Source organism: Salmo salar, unplaced genomic scaffold (assembly GCF_965601325.2).
Source record: "Salmo salar unplaced genomic scaffold, fSalSal1 ptg000432l, whole genome shotgun sequence".
NCBI classification, from domain to species: Eukaryota; Metazoa; Chordata; class Actinopteri; order Salmoniformes; family Salmonidae; genus Salmo; species Salmo salar.
In genome coordinates this window covers 3,573,183-3,597,849 of record NW_027675387.1, presented here as the reverse complement: position 1 = coordinate 3,597,849, position 24,667 = coordinate 3,573,183, and the positions used below count along the sequence as shown (strand labels likewise).

Sequence of the window (24,667 nt, the reverse complement as noted above, 5' to 3'; positions counted from 1 at the left end):
ATATACAACAGGATATATAGACTGTTCCCTATAATAAAATATACAACAGGATATATAGACTGTGTTCCCTATAATAAAATATACAACAGGATATATAGACTGTGTTCCCTATAATAAAATATACAACAGGATATATAGACTGTGTTCCCTATAATAAAATATACAACAGTATATATAGACTGTTCCCGATAATAAAATATACAACAGCATATATAGACTGTGTTCCCTATAATAAAATATACAACAGGATATATAGACTGTTCCCTATAATAAAATATACAACAGGATATATAGACTGTGTTCCCTATAATAAAATATACAACAGGATATATAGACTGTGTTCCCTATAATAAAATATACAACAGGATATATAGACTGTGTTCCCTATAATAAAATATACAACAGGATATATAGACTGTGTTCCCTATAATAAAATATACAACAGGATATATAGACTGTGTTCCCTATAATAAAATATACAACAGGATATATAGACTGTGTTCCCTATGATAAAATATACAACAGGATATATAGACTGTGTTCCCTATAATAAAATATACAACAGGATATATAGACTGTGTTCCCTATAATAAAATATACAACAGGATATATAGACTGTGTTCCCTATAATAAAATATACAACAGGATATATAGACTGTGTTCCCTATAATAAAATATACAACAGGATATATAGACTGTGTTCAACCAGCTTCATGAGGTAGTCACCTGGAATGCATTTCAATTAACAGGTGTGCTTTCTTAAAAGTAAACTTGTAGAATTTAATGCGTTTGAGCCAATCAGTTGTGTTGTGACAAGGAAGGGGTGGTATACAGAAGATAGCCCTATTTGGTAAAAGACCAAGTCCACATTATGGCAAGAACATCTCAAATAAGCAGAGAAACGACAGTCCATCATTACTTTAAGACATGAAGGTTAGTCAATCCGGAAAATATTGAGCGTTCCCACTCCAGCCTCTTCACCTGGATGACTGAGGAGGAGCGTGAGGACTGGGTCAATGTTCTAGAGGTCCCACTCCAGCCTCTTCACCTGGATGACTGAGGAGGAGCGTGAGGACTGGGTCAATGTTCTAGAGGTCCAGCCTCTTCACCTAGATGACTGAGGAGGAGCGTGAGGACTGGGTCAATGTTCTAGAGGTCCCACTCCAACCTCTTCACCTGGATGACTGAGGAGGAGCGTGAGGACTGGGTCAATGTTCTAGAGGTCCAGCCTCTTCACCTGGATGATTGAGGAGGAGCGTGAGGACTGGGTCAATGTTCTAGAGGTCCAGCCTCTTCACCTGGATGCAGTACATACACAGGTAGACTACCCTCTGCACTTTTCATTTGGTTACACAGCAGAACATGAAGGTAAAGAACAGCTGCAGCTACACATCCTGCAGCCACAGTGCACCTTATCACAACCAGCCCCATAATGTAGAGATCAGTACTGCCTTATCACAACCAGCCCCATAATGTAGAGATCAGTACTGTCTTATCACAACCAGCCCCATAATGCAGAGATGAGTACTGCCTTATCACAACCAGCCCCATAATGCAGAGATGAGTACTGCCTTATCACAACCAGCCCCATAATGCAGAGATGAGTACTGCCTTATCACAACCAGCCCCATAATGTAGAGATGAGTACTGCCTTATCACAACCAGCCCCATAATGTAGATGAGTTCTGCCTTATCACAACCAGCCCCATAATGTAGAGATGAGTACTGCCTTATCACAACCAGCCCCATAATATAGAGATGAGTACTGCCTTATCACAACCAGCCCCATAATATAGAGATGAGTACTGCCTTATCACAACCAGCCCCATAATGTAGAGATGAGTACTGCCTTATCACAACCAGCCCCATAATATAGAGATGTGTACTGCCTTATCACAACCAGCCCCATAATATAGAGATGAGTACTGCCTTATCACAACCAGTCCCATAATGTAGAGATTAGTACTGCCTTATCACAACCAGCCCCATAATATAGAGATGAGTACTGCCTTATCACAACCAGCCCCATAATATAGAGATGAGTTCTGCCTTATCACAACCAGCCCCATAATATAGAGGTGAGTACTGCCTTATCACAACCAGCACCATAATATAGAGGTGAGTACTGCCTTATTACAACCAGCCCCATAATATAGAGATGAGTTCTGCCTTATCACAACCAGCCCCATAATGTAGAGATGAGTACTGCCTTATCACAACCAGCCCCATAATATAGAGATGAGTACTGCCTTATCACAACCAGCCCCATAATATAGAGATGAGTACTGCCTTATCACGACCAGCCCCATAATATAGAGATGAGTACTGCCTTATCACAACCAGCCCCATAATATAGAGATGAGTACTGCCTTATCACAACCAGCCCCATAATATAGAGATGAGTTCTGCCTTATCACAACCAGCCCCATAATATAGAGGTGAGTACTGCCTTATCACAACCAGCCCCATAATATAGAGATGAGTACTGCCTTATCACAACCAGCCCCATAATGTAGAGATGAGTACTGCCTTATCACAACCAGCCCCATAATATAGAGGTGAGTACTGCCTTATCACAACCAGCCCCATAATGTAGAGATGAGTTCTGCCTTATCACAACCAGCCCCATAATGTAGAGATGAGTACTGCCTTATCACAACCAGCCGCATAATATAGAGATGAGTACTGCCTTATCACAACCAGCCCCATAATATAGAGATTAGTACTGCCTTATCACAACCAGCCCCATAATATAGAGGTGAGTACTGCCTTAACACAACCAGCCCCATAATATAGAGATGAGTTCTGCCTTATCACAACCAGCCCCATAATATAGAGATGAGTACTGCCTTATCACAACCAGCCCCATAATATAGAGATGAGTACTGCCTTATCACAACCAGCCCCATAATATAGAGGTGAGTACTGCCTTATCACAACCAGCCCCATAATATAGAGATGAGTACTGCCTTATCACAACCAGCCCCATAATATAGAGATGAGTACTGCCTTATCACAACCAGCCCCATAATATAGAGATGAGTACTGCCTTATCACAACCAGCCCCATAATATAGAGATGAGTACTGCCTTATCACAACCAGCCCCGTAATATAGAGATGAGTACTGCCTTATCACAACCAGCCCCATAATATAGAGATGAGTACTGCCTTATCACAACCAGCCCCATAATATAGAGATGAGTACTGCCTTATCACAACCAGCCCCATAATATAGAGATGAGTACTGCCTTATCACAACCAGCCCCATAATATAGAGGTGAGTACTGCCTTATCACAACCAGCCCCATAATATAGAGATGAGTACTGCCTTATCTCAACCAGCCCCATAATGTAGAGATGAGTACTGCCTTATCACAACCAGCCCCATAATATAGAGGTGAGTACTGCCTTATCACAACCAGCCCCATAATATAGAGATGAGTACTGCCTTATCACAACCAGCCCCATAATGTAGAGATGAGTTCTGCCTTATCACAACCAGCCCCATAATGTAGAGATGAGTACTGCCTTATCACAACCAGCCCCATAATATAGAGATGAGTACTGCCTTATCACAACCAGCCCCATAATATAGAGATTAGTACTGCCTTATCACAACCAGCCCCATAATATAGAGGTGAGTACTGCCTTAACACAACCAGCCCCATAATATAGAGGTGAGTTCTGCCTTATCACAACCAGCCCCATAATATAGAGATGAGTACTGCCTTATCACAACCAGCCCCATAATATAGAGATGAGTACTGCCTTATCACAACCAGCCCCATAATATAGAGGTGAGTACTGCCTTATCACAACCAGCCCCATAATATAGAGATGAGTACTGCCTTATCACAACCAGCCCCATAATATAGAGATGAGTACTGCCTTATCACAACCAGCCCCATAATATAGAGATGAGTACTGCCTTATCACAACCAGCCCCATAATATAGAGATGAGTACTGCCTTATCACAACCAGCCCCATAATATAGAGATGAGTTCTGCCTTATCACAACCAGCCCCATAATATAGAGGTGAGTACTGCCTTATCACAACCAGCCCCATAATATAGAGATGAGTTCTGCCTTATCACAACCAGCCCCATAATATAGAGATGAGTACTGCCTTATCACAACCAGCCCCATAATATAGAGATGAGTACTGCCTTATCACAACCAGCCCCGTAATATAGAGATGAGTACTGCCTTATCACAACCAGCCCCGTAATATAGAGATGAGTACTGCCTTATCACAACCAGCCCCGTAATATAGAGATGAGTACTGCCTTATCACAACCAGCCCCATAATATAGAGATGAGTACTGCCTTATCACAACCAGCCCCATAATATAGAGGTGAGTACTGCCTTATCACAACCAGCCCCATAATATAGAGATGAGTACTGCCTTATCACAACCAGCCCCATAATATAGAGGTGAGTACTGCCTTATCACAACCAGCCCCATAATATAGAGATGAGTACTGCCTTATCACAACCAGCCCCATAATATAGAGATAAGTTCTGCCTTATCACAACCAGCCCCATAATATAGAGATGAGTTCTGCCTTATCACAACCAGCCCCATAATATAGAGATGAGTACTGCCTTATCACAACCAGCCCCATAATATAGAGATGTGTACTGCCTTATCACAACCAGCCCCATAATATAGAGATGAGTACTGCCTTATCACAACCAGTCCCATAATGTAGAGATTAGTACTGCCTTATCACAACCAGCCCCATAATATAGAGATGAGTACTGCCTTATCACAACCAGCCCCATAATATAGAGATGAGTTCTGCCTTATCACAACCAGCCCCATAATATAGAGGTGAGTACTGCCTTATCACAGCCAGCCCCATAATATAGAGATGAGTACTGCCTTATCACAACCAGCCCCATAATGTAGAGATGAGTTCTGCCTTATCACAACCAGCCCCATAATGTAGAGATGAGTACTGCCTTATCACAACCAGCCCCATAATGTAGAGATGAGTTCTGCCTTATCACAACCAGCCCCATAATGTAGAGATGAGTACTGCCTTATCACAACCAGCCCCATAATATAGAGGTGAGTACTGCCTTATTACAACCAGCCCCATAATATAGAGATGAGTTCTGCCTTATCACAACCAGCCCCATAATGTAGAGATGAGTACTGCCTTATCACAACCAGCCCCATAATATAGAGATGAGTACTGCCTTATCACAACCAGCCCCATAATATAGAGATGAGTACTGCCTTATCACAACCAGCCCCATAATATAGAGATGAGTACTGCCTTATCACAACCAGCCCCATAATATAGAGATGAGTACTGCCTTATCACAACCAGCCCCATAATATAGAGATGAGTTCTGCCTTATCACAACCAGCCCCATAATATAGAGGTGAGTACTGCCTTATCACAACCAGCCCCATAATATAGAGATGAGTACTGCCTTATCACAACCAGCCCCATAATGTAGAGGTGAGTACTGCCTTATCACAACCAGCCCCATAATATAGAGGTGAGTACTGCCTTATCACAACCAGCCCCATAATATAGAGATGAGTACTGCCTTATCACAACCAGCCCCATAATGTAGAGATGAGTTCTGCCTTATCACAACCAGCCCCATAATGTAGAGATGAGTACTGCCTTATCACAACCAGCCCCATAATATAGAGATGAGTACTGCCTTATCACAACCAGCCCCATAATATAGAGATGAGTACTGCCTTATCACAACCAGCCCCATAATATAGAGGTGAGTACTGCCTTATCACAACCAGCCCCATAATATAGAGATGAGTTCTGCCTTATCACAACCAGCCCCATAATATAGAGATGAGTACTGCCTTATCACAACCAGCCCCATAATATAGAGATGAGTACTGCCTTATCACAACCAGCCCCATAATATAGAGGTGAGTACTGCCTTATCACAACCAGCCCCATAATATAGAGATGAGTACTGCCTTATCACAACCAGCCCCATAATATAGAGATGAGTACTGCCTTATCACAACCAGCCCCATAATATAGAGATGAGTACTGCCTTATCACAACCAGCCCCATAATATAGAGATGAGTACTGCCTTATCACAACCAGCCCCATAATATAGAGATGAGTACTGCCTTATCACAACCAGCCCCATAATATAGAGATGAGTTCTGCCTTATCACAACCAGCCCCATAATATAGAGGTGAGTACTGCCTTATCACAACCAGCCCCATAATATAGAGATGAGTACTGCCTTATCACAACCAGCCCCATAATATAGAGATGAGTTTTGCCTTATCACAACCAGCCCCATAATATAGAGATGAGTACTGCCTTATCACAACCAGCCCCATAATATAGAGATGAGTACTGCCTTATCACAACCAGCCCCATAATATAGAGATGAGTACTGCCTTATCACAACCAGCCCCATAATATAGAGATGAGTACTGCCTTATCACAACCAGCCCCATAATATAGAGATGAGTACTGCCTTATCACAACCAGCCCCATAATATAGAGATGAGTACTGCCTTATCACAACCAGCCCCATAATATAGAGGTGAGTACTGCCTTATCACAACCAGCCCCATAATATAGAGATGAGTACTGCCTTATCACAACCAGCCCCATAATATAGAGATGAGTACTGCCTTATCACAACCAGCCCCATAATATAGAGATGAGTACTGCCTTATCACAACCAGCCCCATAATATAGAGATGAGTACTGCCTTATCACAACCAGCCCCATAATATAGAGATGAGTACTGCCTTATCACAACCAGCCCCATAATATAGAGATGAGTTCTGCCTTATCACAACCAGCCCCATAATATAGAGGTGAGTACTGCCTTATCACAACCAGCCCCATAATATAGAGATGAGTACTGCCTTATCACAACCAGCCCCATAATATAGAGATGAGTTCTGCCTTATCACAACCAGCCCCATAATATAGAGATGAGTACTGCCTTATCACAACCAGCCCCATAATATAGAGATGAGTACTGCCTTATCACAACCAGCCCCATAATATAGAGATGAGTACTGCCTTATCACAACCAGCCCCATAATATAGAGATGAGTACTGCCTTATCACAACCAGCCCCATAATATAGAGATGAGTACTGCCTTATCACAACCAGCCCCATAATATAGAGATGAGTACTGCCTTATCACAACCAGCCCCATAATATAGAGGTGAGTACTGCCTTATCACAACCAGCCCCATAATATAGAGATGAGTACTGCCTTATCACAACCAGCCCCATAATATAGAGATGAGTACTGCCTTATCACAACCAGCCCCATAATATAGAGGTGAGTACTGCCTTATCACAACCAGCCCCATAATATAGAGATGAGTACTGCCTTATCACAACCAGCCCCATAATATAGAGATGAGTACTGCCTTATCACAACCAGCCCCATAATATAGAGATGAGTACTGCCTTATCACAACCAGCCCCATAATATAGAGATGAGTACTGCCTTATCACAACCAGCCCCATAATATAGAGGTGAGTACTGCCTTATCACTGACAATGGGAAATGAAAGGTAAATATTTGTAAAGAAAATGAAAAATAAGTAACTACATGTTAGACAATAATAGGTGTTATAAATTATTTATTTCATATATTATATATTTAATATATGTACTTAGAGACCCAGTTGTTTCTTTATAATGGTCATTATATTGTGTAAACAATTATTATGAGACTTATGAAACTATTCAAAATGCATGGAAGTCTGAGATGTCTCTGACTCCTCACAGTAGAGGTTGGCAGCCATTTATACAAGGAATTAACTGTTAATTCCATTTCAAGCGGACCTTCCCAAGTCTGAGCGTGGCTCTTCCTGACTGATCTGTTAGATGAACTGATGAATATATTCACAACACTAAATGTAATTTGTGTCTAGATTCCACAGGGATGTTGGCCCATGTTGACTCAAATGCTTCCCACAGTTGTGTCAAGTGTCAAGGCTGGATGTCCTTTGGGTGGTGGACCAACCTTGATACACACGGGAAACTGTTGAATGTGGGAAAACCCAGCAGCGTTGCAGTTCTTGACACACTCAAACCGGTGCACCTGGCACCTACTACCATAACTCGTTGGTATGGTATCAATCGACTCCAAGGGGTTCATTAAAATATTGACTTTAAAACTATGCCTCTGATGTGTTTCTTCATCACCAACAGGAAAGACTAGTTTAAGTATAGTGACAGTATGTTACCCAACAGGAAAGACTAGTTTAAGTATAGTGACAGTTTGTTTCCCAACAGGAAATACTAGTTTAAGTATAGTGACAGTTTGTTTCCCAACAGGAAAGACTAGTTTAAGTATAGTGACAGTTTGTTTCCCAACAGGAAATACTAGTTTAAGTATAGTGACAGTTTGTTTCCCAACAGGAAAGACTAGTTTAAGTATAGTGACAGTTTGTTTCCCAACAGGAAAGACTAGTTTAAGTATAGTGACAGTTTGTTACCCAACAGGAAAGACTAGTTTAAGTATAGTGACAGTTTGTTTCCCAACAGGAAAGACTAGTTTAAGTATAGTGACAGTTTGTTTCCCAACAGGAAAGACTAGTTTAAGTATAGTGACAGTTTGTTTCCCAACAGGAAAGACTAGTTTAAGTATAGTGACAGTTTGTTTCCCAACAGGAAAGACTAGTTTAAGTATAGTGACAGTTTGTTTCCCAACAGGAAAGACTAGTTTAAGTATAGTGACAGTTTGTTTCCCAACAGGAAAGACTAGTTTAAGTATAGTGACAGTTTGTTTCCCAACAGGAAAGACTAGTTTAAGTATAGTGACAGTTTGTTTCCCAACAGGAAAGACTAGTTTAAGTATAGTGACAGTTTGTTTCCCAACAGGAAAGACTAGTTTAAGTATAGTGACAGTTTGTTTCCCAACAGGAAATACTAGTTTAAGTATAGTGACAGTTTGTTTCCCAACAGGAAATACTAGTTTAAGTATAGTGACAGTTTGTTTCCCAACAGGAAAGACTAGTTTAAGTATAGTGACAGTTTGTTTCCCAACAGGAAAGACTAGTTTAAGTATAGTGACAGTTTGTTTCCCAACAGGAAATACTAGTTTAAGTATAGTGACAGTTTGTTTCCCAACAGGAAAGACTAGTTTAAGTATAGTGACAGTTTGTTTCCCAACAGGAAAGACTAGTTTAAGTATAGTGACAGTTTGTTTCCCAACAGGAAAGACTAGTTTAAGTATAGTGACAGTTTGTTTCCCAACAGGAAATACTAGTTTAAGTATAGTGACAGTTTGTTTCCCAACAGGAAAGACTAGTTTAAGTATAGTGACAGTTTGTTTCCCAACAGGAAAGACTAGTTTAAGTATAGTGACAGTTTGTTTCCCAACAGGAAATACTAGTTTAAGTATAGTGACAGTTTGTTTCCCAACAGGAAAGACTAGTTTAAGTATAGTGACAGTTTGTTTCCCAACAGGAAAGACTAGTTTAAGTTTAGTGACAGTTTGTTTCCCAACAGGAAAGACTAGTTTAAGTATAGTGACAGTTTGTTACCCAACAGGAAATACTAGTTTAAGTTTAGTGACAGTTTGTTTCCCAACAGGAAAGACTAGTTTAAGTATAGTGACAGTTTGTTAATACTAAAATAATAATAATAAATAATTTCTGTTTCTCAAACATAGGAATATTTTACACCGTTTTATAGATAGACTTCTCCTGAATCGAACCACGTTGTCCGATTTCAAAAAGGCTTTACAGCGAAAGCAAAACATTACATTATGTAAGGGATATGTGTATACCCTTTAAAAGTATTTAAAACCGTTTTGAACACATTTGACCTCAAAATAATACCAGGCCAACAAGAGGTGGACACAGCTCCACCAAATCATTAAAACACTAATAAATCACTCATGCAATGCCCCACTGACATGGTGCTTCAGTATGTTTCACCCCTGGTAACCCAAAAATAAAACACAGTGCAATTTCTGAGAAGTAAAACATAGCCGATTTTCTGATCAGTTTGAACATAGTCGTTTTTCTGAGACTTTTTTGAAAAGCTATATAATTCCTTCTTGCTGTAACCCATTGAGTTGATCCCGCAGGATGGTGCTCTAAGGGTGGGTATGTAGGTCCCTATACCCTTTATAAGTATTTAAAACAGTTTTTCAAATTTCACCCCTGGTAACCCAAAATAAAACCAGGTGCATATGTTACTGACACATCCCCACCAAATCTTAAAACATCCATAAAACACTCATTCTTTATCCCACTGACATGGGACTGCAGTGGGGTGCTGAAACAGGTGCCATGGGGGTGGTGATGGCCTTTAAAAGTATTTAAAACCGTTTTTCAAATTTCACCCATGGTTACCCAAAAATAAAACATAGTGCAATTTCTGAGAAGTAAAACATAGCCGATTTTCTGACCAGTTTGAACATAGCTTTTCAATAAAGTCTCAGAAAAACGACTATGTAATTCCTTCTTGCTGTACCTCATTGAGTTGGGCCACCTAGCCCAGAGAGGATAAACAAACGGTGTACACCCTGTCTGTCTGTCTGTACAGTAACACCTCCTAAACCTAACCTGTCTGTCTGTCTGTCTGTCTGTCTGTCTGTCTGTTCAGTAACACCTCCTAACCCTAACCTGTCTGTCTGTCTGTCTGTCTGTACAGTAACACCTCCTAAACCTAACCTGTCTGTCTGTCTGTCTGTTCAGTAACACCTCCTAAACCTAACCTGTCTGTCTGTCTGTCTGTACAGTAACACCTCCTAAACCTAACCTGTCTGTCTGTCTGTCTGTCTGTCTGTACATTAACACCTCCTAACTCTAACCTGTCTGTCTGTCTGTCTGTCTGTCTGTATAGTAACACCTCCTAACCTGTCTGTCTGTCTGTCTGTTCAGTAACACCTCCTAACCCTAACCTGTCTGTCTGTCTGTCTGTCTGTATAGTAACACCTCCTAACCTGTCTGTCTGTCTGTCTGTTCAGTAACACCTCCTAACTCTAACCTGTCTGTCTGTCTGTCTAGTAACACCTCCTAACTCTAACCTGTCTGTCTGTCTGTCTGTCTGTCTGTCTGTCTGTCTGTCTGTCTGTCTCTCTGTCTCTCTGTCTGTCTCTCTGTCTGTCTGTCTGTTCAGTAACACCTCCTAACCCTAACCTGTCTGTCTGTCTGTCTAGTGACACCTCCTAACCTGTCTGTCTGTCTGTCTGTCTGTCTGTCTATTGACACCTCCTAACCTGTCTGTCTGTCTGTCTGTCTGTTCAGTAACACCTCCTAACTCTAACCTGTCTGTCTGTCTGTCTGTCTGTCTGTCCAGTAACACCTCCTAACCCTAACCTGTCTGCCTGTCACACGGGGTGTGATCGTTCTACAGTGGTCCCTGAAGCGCCGTGTGATTAGAACACTAAATTGTGCACTACAATTAACTGTGGACCTTGGTCAAACATAGTGCACTATATAGCCTAACACTCTTTTAGAACACTCATTTACAACGCTCATTTAGAACCCTCATTTAGAACACTCATTTAGAACGCTCATTTAAAACACTCTTTTAGAACGCTCATTTACAACACTCTTTTAGAACCCTCATTTACAACGCTCATTTACAACGCTCATTTACAACGCTCATTTAGAGCGCTCATTTAGAACGCTCTTTACAACGCTCAATTAGAACACTCATTTACAACGCTCATTTAGAACTCTCATTTAGAACCCTCATTTAGAACCCTCCTTTAGAACCCTCCTTTAGAACCCTCATTTAGAACCCTCCTTTAGAACCCTCCTTTAGAACCCTCATTTAGACCGCTGATTTACAACGCTCGTTTAGAACCCTCATTTAGAACGCTAATTTAGAACACTCATTTAGAACGCTCTTTAGAACCCTCATTTAGAACGCTCTTTTAGAACACTCATTTAGAACACTCATTTAGAACACTCGTTTAGAACCCTCTTTTAGAACACTAATTTTGAACGCTCATTTAGAACTCATTTAGAAACCTATTTTAGAACACTCTTTTAGAACACTCATTTACAACGGACACTTTACAATGACGCAACAATCAGCATTTGAGCTGGACACACTTTTTTCACAAACTATTTTACACAAAAACACACACAGTCCTTACAAAGTTTATCTCCAGAATGTGAGCAGTTTATTTTTGGATTCAAATGGTTCAGATATTCACAGAAATATATATATATATCACAACACAATCATCCTAACCGGAAAAAATGTAGGCTACATTTGTCGTAGCGCTAACTGAAGAAAGATTGACCCAACACAAGCAGTCATATTTTCTAATTCTCGACAACCGGAAAAAGCCCCGAAACAAAGCTCAATGCAAACTTCATTTTCCCGCAGTGTGCCTTTATGAAAAGAAAATTGGCAAGTGGTGTACTATAAACTACAGCGGTGTCCTATCACATTGCTAAAGATATGGTCCCTGTTGCAACTGTGGAACAAGTCGGATTCAAAAAGCTACTGAAAACTATGGACCCGAGATATGAGCTTCCCAACTACTTTACACGAGAAGCACTGCCACAAATGTCCACTGAAGTCAGGCAGAGCCTTGCTGACCGGCTCGCTAACGGGACCCATTTTGGCGTTGACCAGCGATATGTGGGTCGAGCAGGACAATGTGAGCCTTACATGAAGCGTGACATGTTCACTTCATTCAACGACTGGGGGAGATGAAAACAGCGTCGTGTCTCCAAAACAAGTTATTTCCCCCCAGGATCACACCGGTGAGCATATAGCTGAGGCCTCGCAGGACGCAAGCTGGGAAACTCCAAGAAAAGCATCCGGTTGCTATAACAACCGCCAACGGGAGCGACGTGGTCAGAGCGGTGGAGCTGAACGATGAGGATGCAGTGCTTCGGTCAGACTACACTTGGCTATTGGGGAGTGCAGTGTTTTATTAAGGACTATTCACATATTTTACTTTAAAGAAAAAAACATATTCAAATATTAGTTTTTCATTATTTTCCTTTGTGTCTGTCTGCAACTTGTTTTGTTTTATGCTGCTGTCTTGGCCAAAAATGGATTAATAAAACACAAAACATAAAGTGCTAAAAGTAAAATCACTTACAATACAGGATGGTAGATTTCAGAACCATATTTATTAGGTTATTGGATAAGAATTAGTGATGCATTGATGTGTTTACCACTTTAATGTTACAGCTGGTAAAGGTGAGGTAATTATGACTTTAAAATGCTGGTTAGCCTGTTGATATCATCAAGGTAACATATTTAGTTATTATGATAGACTATAGTTTTTTCTCTGGATTGAAGAGCCAACTGCAAAGTAACTAGAAACTAATGTTGACACGTAGGTAGGCCTAAACATTGTGGAGTTTTTAGTGGAGTAGAAATATGAAGTAGCATTAAATACTAAGCATAAATACTAAGAACAACAACAAGAACGAAACATCAGTAAATGTACATACAGTATAGTCATCATTTATAAATTATACACAAATAATAATACATAAAAATCACTTACAGGATTCAAATTCACAAAATAAATGAATATAATATTTGATATTTATGATTAGGACTGGCGTTGATTTAAAAAAAATAAACTATGAAACAAGAAAATATTAATGTAGAATATTTCTAAAGCTTGATTTTGGAAAGCACTTAGTTGTATGAGTGTGTTAAAGTGAAAACAGAGTCAAATTTCTCGCATAAGCACATTTGTTTAATAGTTTTTTTTATGATTCTGACAGGACATGGCATGAATGACAAGCGCGTCACCCGGGCCATTTCTCTGTGCAAGAGAATTGTAAGCTGTTTTTGGTACAGCTGGAAGAAAAGGAGACATCTTGCTGAAGTCCAGATTCAGCTGGGTCTGCCAAGTCACCAACTCATAACCGAGTCTGCCACACGCTGGGGATCAAGGCAGCAGATGATAGAGAGAGTCCTGGAGCAGGAAGGAGCACTGGCCAAAGTCCTGTCTAATGACAAAAAGACCAGGCACCTTGTCCCTACCTGGCAGGACTTAGAGGTCCTAGAAGCAGTCCAAAAGGTCCTGAAACCTCTCCAGGACTTTACCGATGCTTTGTCAGGTGAGGAGTACGTCACTCTATCATATGTAAAACCTGTGCTGCACCTTTTTAACGACAGTCTCCTGGCATGTGAAGAGGGTGATAGCGAGCTTTGCAAATCGATCAAGACCAGCATTGTTGAGTACCTCAACCGCAAGTATTCTGACCCAGCCACTACTGACCTATTGGAGATGGCTTCATTTGTGGATCCACGCTTCAGGGCCACCTATATCCCAAGTGAAAAAGTTGATGCATTGAAGCACAGAGCTGTCTTGGAGGTGGAGACGCTACTGGCTGATCAGAGCAGCTGTCAACCGCCTTACCTACGTGTGCCAACTGTGCCTGAGCCTGCAGATTGAGAAGCAGCAGTGGCACCAAAAGCTAAGACACTGGCAAGCTTCTTCAAGCAGCGCACAGCCACCACCACTGCGCCACCAACCAAGAGGGAGGCTATTGAAAATGAACTGTCAAGTTACTTGCAGTCAGCAAGTGTGGAGAGTGACACTGATCCCCTCAAGTGGTGGAAGGATCATGAAGTTGTCTTTCCAGCTCTGAGCCACCTGGCAAAAAAGTATCTCTTGGTACCAGCTACCAGTTCACCCTCCGAAAGGGTTTTCAGCTGCAGTGGCAATATCGTGACCTGCCACAGAGCATCTCTGAAGCCGGATGCCGTTGACAGGCTGGTGTTTCTCGCACAAAATCTTTAAACGAAGGAGGACACGCTTGTCTTCTAATGTCTACCTCAAGACAGCATTACTGTTTATCAAAGTAAAAAAAGAGGGGGAAAATGTTTATTGAGTTGATAGTCTGTTTGTTGTGCAACTGGTTGAGGCTGTTCAGATAAGAAATTGAGTTAACAAAAAGCAAATGGTAATCTCAGGCTGATGTTTAAAAAACATTTTCTCAAACTGAGCACTTTATTTTGTTCTTTATTTATATATAATTGCTGCCCTTACTAGGGTTTGTCATATTTTATTATTTTGTAATGTTCGTTATTTGCATCTGTGGATTTGTTAGAAAGGAGAAGAAATCTGTAATTTGATTTTAATAAGCCATTTAAAAGTTGTCAAACTAAAAAAAAAGTTGACTTTTCTCATAAATATATATAATATTTATTTCAGAAAAAGATAGGCCTATTTTATTTTATAGGCTATTTTTGTTTAAGATATTTGTATTTATTTAAATGTGCACCTTATGGAGCTTTGATTTCCAAAAGGTCGTCCTGTTGTTCTACAGTGTTTATGTTTACATGTTATTGTTATTTGAACAGCTGAGCATTTAATCTGAACCAGGTGAAGAGCCCTGTTTATTATTTATTCATTTGATTTTTCAACTGTTCACTGAAATAGCCGCTTTCAATAAAACTACTTGAGACATGTCATATCTGGCTTTGACTTTGACTGAACATTTGCTCTCACTTTATCAGGATATATATCTTATATCGATATTCAGCCTAAATATATCGGGATATGACTTCTGGTCCATATCGCCCAGCCCTGCCTACCAGACATCTTCTTGAGAGAAGATAAGGTCAGGGACTCCTGTCTTACTCTCCGTCATGTTGAAATAGGTTCTCCTGTCTTACTCTCTGTCATGTTGAAATAGGTTCTCCTGTCTTACTCTCCGTCATGTTGAAATAGGTTCTCCTGTCTTACTCTCCGTCATGTTGAAATAGGTTCTCCTGTCTTACTCTCTGTCATGTTGAAATAGGTTCTCCTGTCTTACTCTCTGTCATGTTGAGATTGGTTAGTTCTTCTTGAGATAACACAGTATTGCCACTCAACAATATTTTAACCTGCAGGAATATTTCCACATTTCTATGTCATGGTTAGTTCCAAGGATAATGCAACTCATACATTTTTCATTACTTCTAAAATGGGGTACAGGTTTAAAATAATGACAGGTTTAGAATAAGTACAGGTTTAAAAAAAGTTTCCATAAAGCCAACATGGCTTTACTCTCATTAACGTAAGTTTCCAATCTAGAGCAGTTCTAACTTTTGTGATAATGAACTAGCTAACGTTAGCTTCGCTAACTAACTATTACAGGTTTAAATCAAGTATATGTTTAAAATAATTACAGGTGCACCTTACTAGCTTATACTATATCATAAATGGTCTTACCTAGTAAACACAGATTCTAGTTTTCATTCAGTTCACAGATGGCTGGCTGGGCCCTGGACCAGCTCAGGTGAAACACCTTCCCACTAACGAGATGGACAAGCCAGCACAGGTGTAACACATACTGACTAACGAGGTGACACCAATCAGTGCGTCCTACGTGCTAACGAGCTAGACGAGCTAACGAGCTAGACGTGCTAACGAGCTAGACGAGCTAACGAGCTAGACGTGCTGACGAGCTAGACGTGCTAACGAGCTAGACGGGCTGACGAGCTAGACGGGCTAACGAGCTAGACGTGCTGACGGAGCTAGACGTGCTAACGAGCTAGACGCGCTAACGAGCTAGACGGGCTAACGAGCTAGACGTGCTAACGGGCTAGACGGGCTAACGAGCTAGACGTGCTAACGAGCTAGACGTGCTAACGAGCTAGACCTGCTAACGAGCTAGACGTGCTAACGTCCAACCTCAAACCATAAATGGAAAAACCAAAGCCTTTAACACCTTCCCCCTTAAGACAACAAATATATCCTACATTTCTTTTGGACAAATTTGCTCACCACCAACAGAAAACAACTTCCATTTCACATTATAATCAACTACAATGCTTCACCTTCACCAATATAAACATGGTGTCTACTGGATGTCAACAATTAAAAACAAGAAAAAAACACGTATTTCTAAATAATAATATACAATAGTTTCTTTTCTCCTTTTTCTTTCTATAGAATCCTAAAACTCACTAGCTTCTAGAACTCTCGTCTTCCTAAATCCCACTAGCTTCTAGAACTCTCGTCTTCCTAAAACTCACTAGCTTCTAGAACTCTCGTCTTCCTAAAACTCACTAGCTTCTAGAACTCTCGTCTTCCTAAAACTCACTAGCTTCTAGAACTCTCGTCCCCTTGGAACGAGTCCAAACAAAACTCATCTCCAATACGGAAAAACATGCAGTCAAAATAAATTGTGACCAAATGTACACCCCTTTGTTAATATGTATTGGCAATAATTAACTTAATGGTGAGGCATGGAATAATAAAACATGTATCTTTTGTCAGGCTGAATGTTTGAAATATGAGGTGATTTGAGTCATGCTTCTTCAGTAGTGGAATAAAGACAATTAGCATTTGAATGTTGTCAATAAATACTGGAGTGATGTAGGATTGTTCATAAAATTGATTATAGACCAATTTATTATACTGTGTCCATGTGTATAGGCTGCAAGTACATTGAAAAAAACGACATCTTCTCAACTTTCACTTTCAACAAAAACCGAACATATATTGGATGTCGGGCATAGTCTTCTTTTCAACGTCTTTTCAATTACATTTAACTAGGTGGGATAGCCCGATGTCAAAACACAGTTTTAACGTGTCCAAATCAATAACCAATACGCAGAAACAGCTTGGGATATATTGAAAACCTAAACATAAATGTACTATCAACACAAACATCTGCCACAATATTACTTTACTTGTATTTCTTTAAACAAGCACCTTATAAACTGCACAAGCACCAAAAACGCTGTTGTTTTGACAAGTAGCAATAAATCACTGATATCGATTAGGGGGGAAATCAGGTTGTACGTGCTGTTGAAACTAACACAACTAAAAAATAAACATATGGAAATGGGAGATATATTTTACCTCACTGGTTAGAGGACAACCTGCAGAAGACAGTCAGCTACATTTTGGAGTGATGCATTTAAATGTAGGGGTCGCTAAACAAAGGAACACAACACTTATTTGTCATAACTCATCGATATCATGTTGAAATCAATTGTGTGACAGAAGGGAGATGAGGTTGCACGTCATGTTAAAACTAACAGCTCAAAAACCACATGGAATCTGGGAATAATGTGTACATCCCTGGTTAGAGGACAATTTGTAGAAAACAGCTAGCTACATTTTGAAGTGGTGCATTTTGATTCCAGTGGGTCACCAACATGGTAAGTGTAACAACTTTTTTGTTAGTCACTTTTTGTTAAATCACATAAATAGTAACTCTTCCATTTCAGAGCCTGGATTTTCCCCCTGAGGTTAATATCCATACCATGCTGAAATCAATAGAACAGGGGACAAACGTTTAGGGTTCTACATTGGGACATCATTAAAATACTCCTACTACAATGTTAAAACATTCTACATTGTGACATTAATTCATTGATATCATGAAACAACTCCTTCATGTATGTATTTTCTGATGTTTGATCAGAGATCTTTTATCAAATTATCTCTGGTCACAGCTATGAGGATTCTCTCCTGTGTGTGTTCTCTGGTGTTTAGTCAGACGACTAGACTCAGTAAAAAACTCTTCCCATACTGATCACAGCTTTTTCGATTTCTCTCCTGTGTGTGTTCTCTGGTGTTTAGTCAGACCCCCAGACTCAGTAAAACTCTTCCCACACTGATCACAGCTATATGGTTTCTCTCCTGTGTGTGTTCTCTGGTTCACTGTCAGATGGCCAGATTGAACAAAACTCTTCCCACATTGACCACAGCTATAAGGTTTCTCTCCTGTGTGTGTTCTCTGGTGTAGCGTCAGAGTGCTAGATGCAGCAAAACTCTTTCCACATTGATCACAGCTATAAGGTTTATCTCCTGTGTGTGTTCTCTGGTGTAATGTCAGATGGCCAGATTGAACAAAACTCTTCCCACATTGACCACAGCTATAAGATTTCTCTCCTGTGTGTTTTCTCTGGTGTAGAGTCAGATTGGTAGATGCAGCAAAACTCTTCCCACATTGATCACAGCTATAGGGTTTCTCTCTGTGTGTATTCTCTGGTGCACTGTCAGTTCTCCAGATCGACCAAAACTGTTCCCACATTGATCACAGCTATAAGATTTCTCTCCTGTGTGTGTTCTCTGATGAATTGTAATGCCTGATGAGGTGAATCTCTTCCCACAGTCAGAGCAGCAGTGAGTTCTCTTCCCTGTGGGTCGCTGCAGGTGTTTCTTGAGGAGTTCTGATCTGGAGAGACTCTTCTCTGCCTCGTCAGCATCATGAGGTTGTTGAGGCTCCCCAGAGGACCCACGATAGTCACGTCTCTCTCCTGTGTGAACAACAAAGTCAGACAGATGGTTAAAGTCCCACAACAGCAGAAATCCACTGTTTATTTGAGGTAAAAGGTGATGCCCAGATCATACCCATGAAGTTCTACAACAATTGAGGTCTGTTAAATTATTTGACAATTAAGACAGTCAACTTAGCAACAATCATATTTTGTCTTGTTTTCACATTAGTAGTAACTAGAAATAAGTTATTCATGTTGTTGAAACTCTAAGCAGTGTGCCAGACGACTTTTGGTCTCCAATATAGGCCCCTTTCTGTGTTTGCTAAAATTGCAGCACGAGGGCAATGCACACGCAATTTGATTGCAGAAACACCTCCCTGCTAATGAGGAAACCACTAGTTATGGATGTAGTATATCTGGTAATGAGGAAACCACTAGTTATGGATGTAGTATATCTGGTAATGAGGAAACCAGTAGTTATGGATGTAGTATATCTGGTAATGAGGAAACCACTAGTTATGGATGTAGTATATCTGCTAATGAGGAAACCACTAGTTATGGATGTAGTATATCTGGTAATGAGGAAACCACTAGTTATGGATATAGTATATCTGGTAATGAGGAAACCACTAGTTATGGATGTAGTATATCTGGTAATGAGGAAACCACTAGTTATGGATGTAGTATATCTGGTAATGAGGAAACCACTAGTTACGGATGTAGTATATCTGGTCATGAGGAAACCACTAGTTATGGATGTAGTATATCTGGTAATGAGGAAACCACTAGTTATGGACCACTAGTTATGGATGTAGTTTATCTGGTAATGAGGAAACCACTAGTTATAGACACCATTCACAATACTGGCTGAGGTACGAGTAAAACATGACATATTATTTCCTAACCATTCACAATGCTGGCTGAGGTACGAGTAAAACATGACATATTATTTCCTAACCATTCACAATGCTGGCTGAGGTACGAGTAAAACATGACATATTATTTCCTAACCGTTCACAATGCTGGCTGAGGTACGAGTAAAACATGACATATTATTTCCTAACCGTTCACAATGCTGGCTGAGGTACGAGTAAAACATGACATATTATTTCCTAACCATTCACAATGCTGGCTGAGGTACTCGTAAAACATGACATATTATTTCCTAACCGTTCACAATGCTGGCTGAGGTACGAGTAAAACATGACATATTATTTCCTAACCGTTCACAATGCTGGCTGAGGTACGAGTAAAACATGACATATTATTTCCTAACCGTTCACAATGCTGGCTGAGGTACGAGTAAAACATGACATATTATTTCCTAACCATTCACAATGCTGGCTGAGGTACTAGTAAAACATGACATATTATTTCCTAATTGTCAAAAAATCCCCACTCCTTAATCAACTGGTCTCTCTCTGTTTAACCAGAATAACGTGAGTTGTGACCTTCAAGCTGTTAGACTGTTAGTCCATAATCAACTAGTCTCTCACTGAGACAGCTTCGATGGCCCAATAAATGTTTCTGCCAGCCAATGTGATAATTCCTGTACAGTACATGTGTAAAGGGTGTTGAGCTTGTTAAAGAAGAGATAGAGAGGTAACCATACACATTGCACATGGACCGTAAGAAATCCTGAAGGTATTGAAATGCCTGGGCTCGCAGGGGATGTGTTAATTCATAACCCATCATTTATACCTGTTAATTCATAACCCATCATTTATACCTGTTAATTCATAACCCATCATTTATACCTGTTAATTCATAACCCATCATTTATACCTGTTAATTCATAACCCATCATTTATACCTGTTAATTCATAACCCATCATTTATACCTGTTAATTCATAACCCATCATTTATACCTGTTAATTCATAACCCATCATTTATACCTGTTCATTCATAACCCATCATTTATACCTGTTCATTCATAACCCATCATTTATACCTGTTAGTTCATAACCCATCATTTATACCTGTTAATTCATAACCCATCATTTATACCTGTTGGTTCATAACCCATCATTTATACCTGTTAATTTATAACCCATCATTTATACCTGTTTGTTCATAACCCATCATTTATACCTTTTGCTTGAAAGGGGCGGAGCTCCCTGACCTTACTTGGCAGGAACTAATGGGGATTCATAATAAACCCCAGGAAGAGTAGCTGCTAACTTGGCAGGAACACTGGAGCTCTGTCAGAGTGACCATCGGGTTCTTGTTCACCTCCTTGACCAAGGCCCTTCTCCCCCGATTGCTCAGTTTGGCCAGGCAGCCAGCTCTAGGAAGAGTCTTGGTGGTTCCAAACTTCTTCCATTTAAGAATGATGGAGGCCACTGTGTTCTTGGGGACCTTCAATGCTGCAGACATTTTTTGCTACCTTTCCCCAGATCTGTGCCTCGACACTATCCTGTCTCAGAGCTCTATGGACAATTCCTTGACCTCATGGCTTGGCTTTTGCTCTGACATGCACTGTAAACTGTGGGACCTTATATAGACAGGTGTGTGCCTTTCCAAATCATGTCTAATCAATTGAATTTACCACAAGTCGACTCCAATCAAGTTGTAGAAACATCTCAAGGATAATCAATGGAATCAGGATGCATCTGAGCTCAATTTTGAGTCTCATTGCAAAGGGTCTGAATACTTAAGTTAATCAATTTGCAAAAATGTCAAACTGTTTTTGGTTTGTCATTATGGGGTATTTTGTGTAGATTGATGAGGGGGGAAAATTATACAATTTTAGAATAAGGCTGTAACGTAACAAAATGTGGAAAAGGTGAAGGGGTCTGAATACTTTACGAATGCTCTGTATATCACTGGCAGGGCTTTCTACCTCTGGCAGAGTTTTCTACCGCTGGCAGTTTTGTACACAGTCATGTGATACGTGGTATAGAAAAGTCCAATCTTAGGAGAGTACATGGAGAGTACACGCACTATACAGTGTGTCTGCAGGTGTCTATCTGTCAAAACCACTGATACAGGAGCCCCTCCACCCTCTGGTGGGATGGATCATGTCTACAGAGAAACCTAGATTCAAATACTTAGATATGTGTGTATTGGGTCTATGTTGTGAAATAGTTAGATATTACTTGATAGATATTACTGCACTGTCGCAGCTAGAAACACAAGCATTTCGCTACACCCACAATAATATCTGCTACACATGTGTATGTGACCAATAAAATGTGATTTGATTTGAAATAAACGTCCTATTTAACAAAGGTGCTTTTGGCTGGGGTCAAAATGACTCCAAAGGATTTGAATTAAAAGTCAATTTTGATACAGAAACACTAAACCATGATTTAAATTTATTAAGAACAAGTTGTTTGACAAAGTCATTAAAAATTGGAATAATTGAATGAACCACATTTTGGCTATGATAAAAGATATGCCTCTGGGGTCAAAATGATCCATGTCAGAAGTATGGTTCAATGAAAATATGTAGTGGGTGTAAAGTTTGTATTAAATTCTAACTCATTAAAAACGAATCAATCAACACATGCTTCTCTTTGAACGACTTAATATAATATGAAACTTTTCTGAAATAAATGAAAAATAAACGTTTGGTTCCTCAACTGCGTTGCCCAGTCCAGTCAGCAGATGGCGATGTGCGTCTTTTAGGTTCAGGCGATGCTGCCAGTGTGACGTATAATCTAGTGGACGGGACGCTCCTTCAACAACAACAGCTAGTCAGACACCTCGGTAGCTTTCTAGCAAACATAGCTACAACATTCACGCTCTTTACACTGTTTTGGTGTATATTAGTCTCTGTGTATTAAACACACTTCTGTCGTATGTACTTGTTGGCTCATTTTATTATATATTTACGTTGTTTGTCAGCTAGCTGGTTTGCTAAGTTAGCTTAGAACTAGGCTAGTCGCTAATGCTAGCTAGCTAACATCCCCGACCATGAGTTCACTAAGCTACTCTCCTCCTGTTAAAGAGGAGGTCTGCTGGATGGAGAAAGAAGCTCTGGTGAAAGAGGAGGAGGAAGAGGAGGCTGTTACAATACAAAAACAAGTAGAAGGTGAGGCTGTTACCGTGAAAGAATCAGAGAAAGACGTTTCAGTGAAAGAAGAGGAAGACGCGTTCAGAGTGAAAGAGGAGGAGGATGTTACAGTAAAAGAAGAGGAGGAAGAGGAGGATGCAGTTTTTGGAGTGAAAGAGGAGGAGGGGGAGATGACTGTCACATTGGAGGAAGAAGAGGATGTTGGAGATCTGTTTAACACCAGTAAGTACCGTCTCTGCAGTCGTTGAACCAATATGCAGTAAAGGGGTTCTACACTTTAATGTTGTTCTGTAGGAATGGCTGAAGCTACACTGTAACGTGTAGAACATCAAGAGTGGACCATCAACAAAACGTTAACAATTGATCAAATGCATCCAATGACAATGCCTGAAATACTGTAGTCCTCAATATCTCCTATTAGATTAGCCCAAGATGTTCTCTTAAAGGGGCAATCAGCAGTTGTTACATCCATTTGGGGACTTATACATTAATGATATGTACCCATCTGTTTCTTGAAGAATTCACTTATAAATGCCTCATGAGCTTAGTTCAACTGTCGAACCCCATCAGAACCCAAAATATAAGCTTTTATTTACTCCAATGTTTGTCAGTAAATATAAACAAACACTGTATATCCTCAAAACATGGTTAAAACTAGAATGTTGATATCATGGATGGTTACATTTCTCCAGCCCCATCCCTCAGCTTTTTACTGAAACGGGCAGGGAGTACGCTTTGTTATTGTTTCTACTGCTGATTGCTGCCCCCGTTACTCCTCAAGGTCCAAGGACTGTATGTTATTTTCAGAGGTAGACTGGCTCTGTTCAGGTAAAATAGTCAAATAATCCATCTAAATGTGAATTGATTCTCAATTGCAATACGTTTCTAGAAGCATAAATTGCTGTACTTTCATATCAATTCAGAGTAATTTCACACAATATTTAAATATCACATCAAAATAATTTCACATAATACTTTCCGGACTAGTCTCTCAGTCCCTGCTGCTGAAAAACATCCCCACAGCATGATGCTGCCACCACCATGCTTCACCGTAGGGATGGTGCCAGGTTTCCTCCAGATGTGACTCTTGGCAGTCAGGCCAATGAGTTCAATCTTGGTTTCATCAAGTCAGAGAATCTTGTTTCTCATGGTCTTAGAGTCTTAAGGTGCCTTTTGTCAAACTCCAAGAGGGCTGTCATATGCTTTATACTGAGGAGTGGCTTCTGTCTGGCCACTCTACCATAAAGGTCTGATTGGTGGAGTGCTGCAGAGATGGTTGTCCTTCTGGAAGGTTCTCCCATCTCCACAGAGGAACTCTGGAGCTCTGTCAGAGTGACCATCAGGTTTTTGGTCATTTCCCTGACCAAGGCCCTTCTCCCCCAATCGCTCAGTTTGGCCGGGTGACCAGCTCTAGGAAGAGTATTCCATTTATGAATGATGGAGGCCACTGTGTTCTTGGGGACCTTCAATACTGCAGAATTATTTTTGG

At 40.3% G+C, this 24,667-nt stretch overlaps 1 protein-coding gene across 1 annotated transcript in view; it reads left to right on the top strand.

Moving 5' to 3' along the window:
- The first annotated feature begins 1,241 nt into the window (after nt 1-1,241).
- The window catches only part of LOC145876036 (uncharacterized), a 34,120-nt gene continuing 10,694 nt past the window's right edge, over nt 1,242-24,667 (top strand). Inside the window, exon 1 of the mRNA XM_082971808.1 lies at nt 1,242-1,368. Coding sequence (XP_082827934.1) covers nt 1,242-1,368 — 127 coding nt within the window. The remainder of the gene's footprint in view (nt 1,369-24,667) is intronic.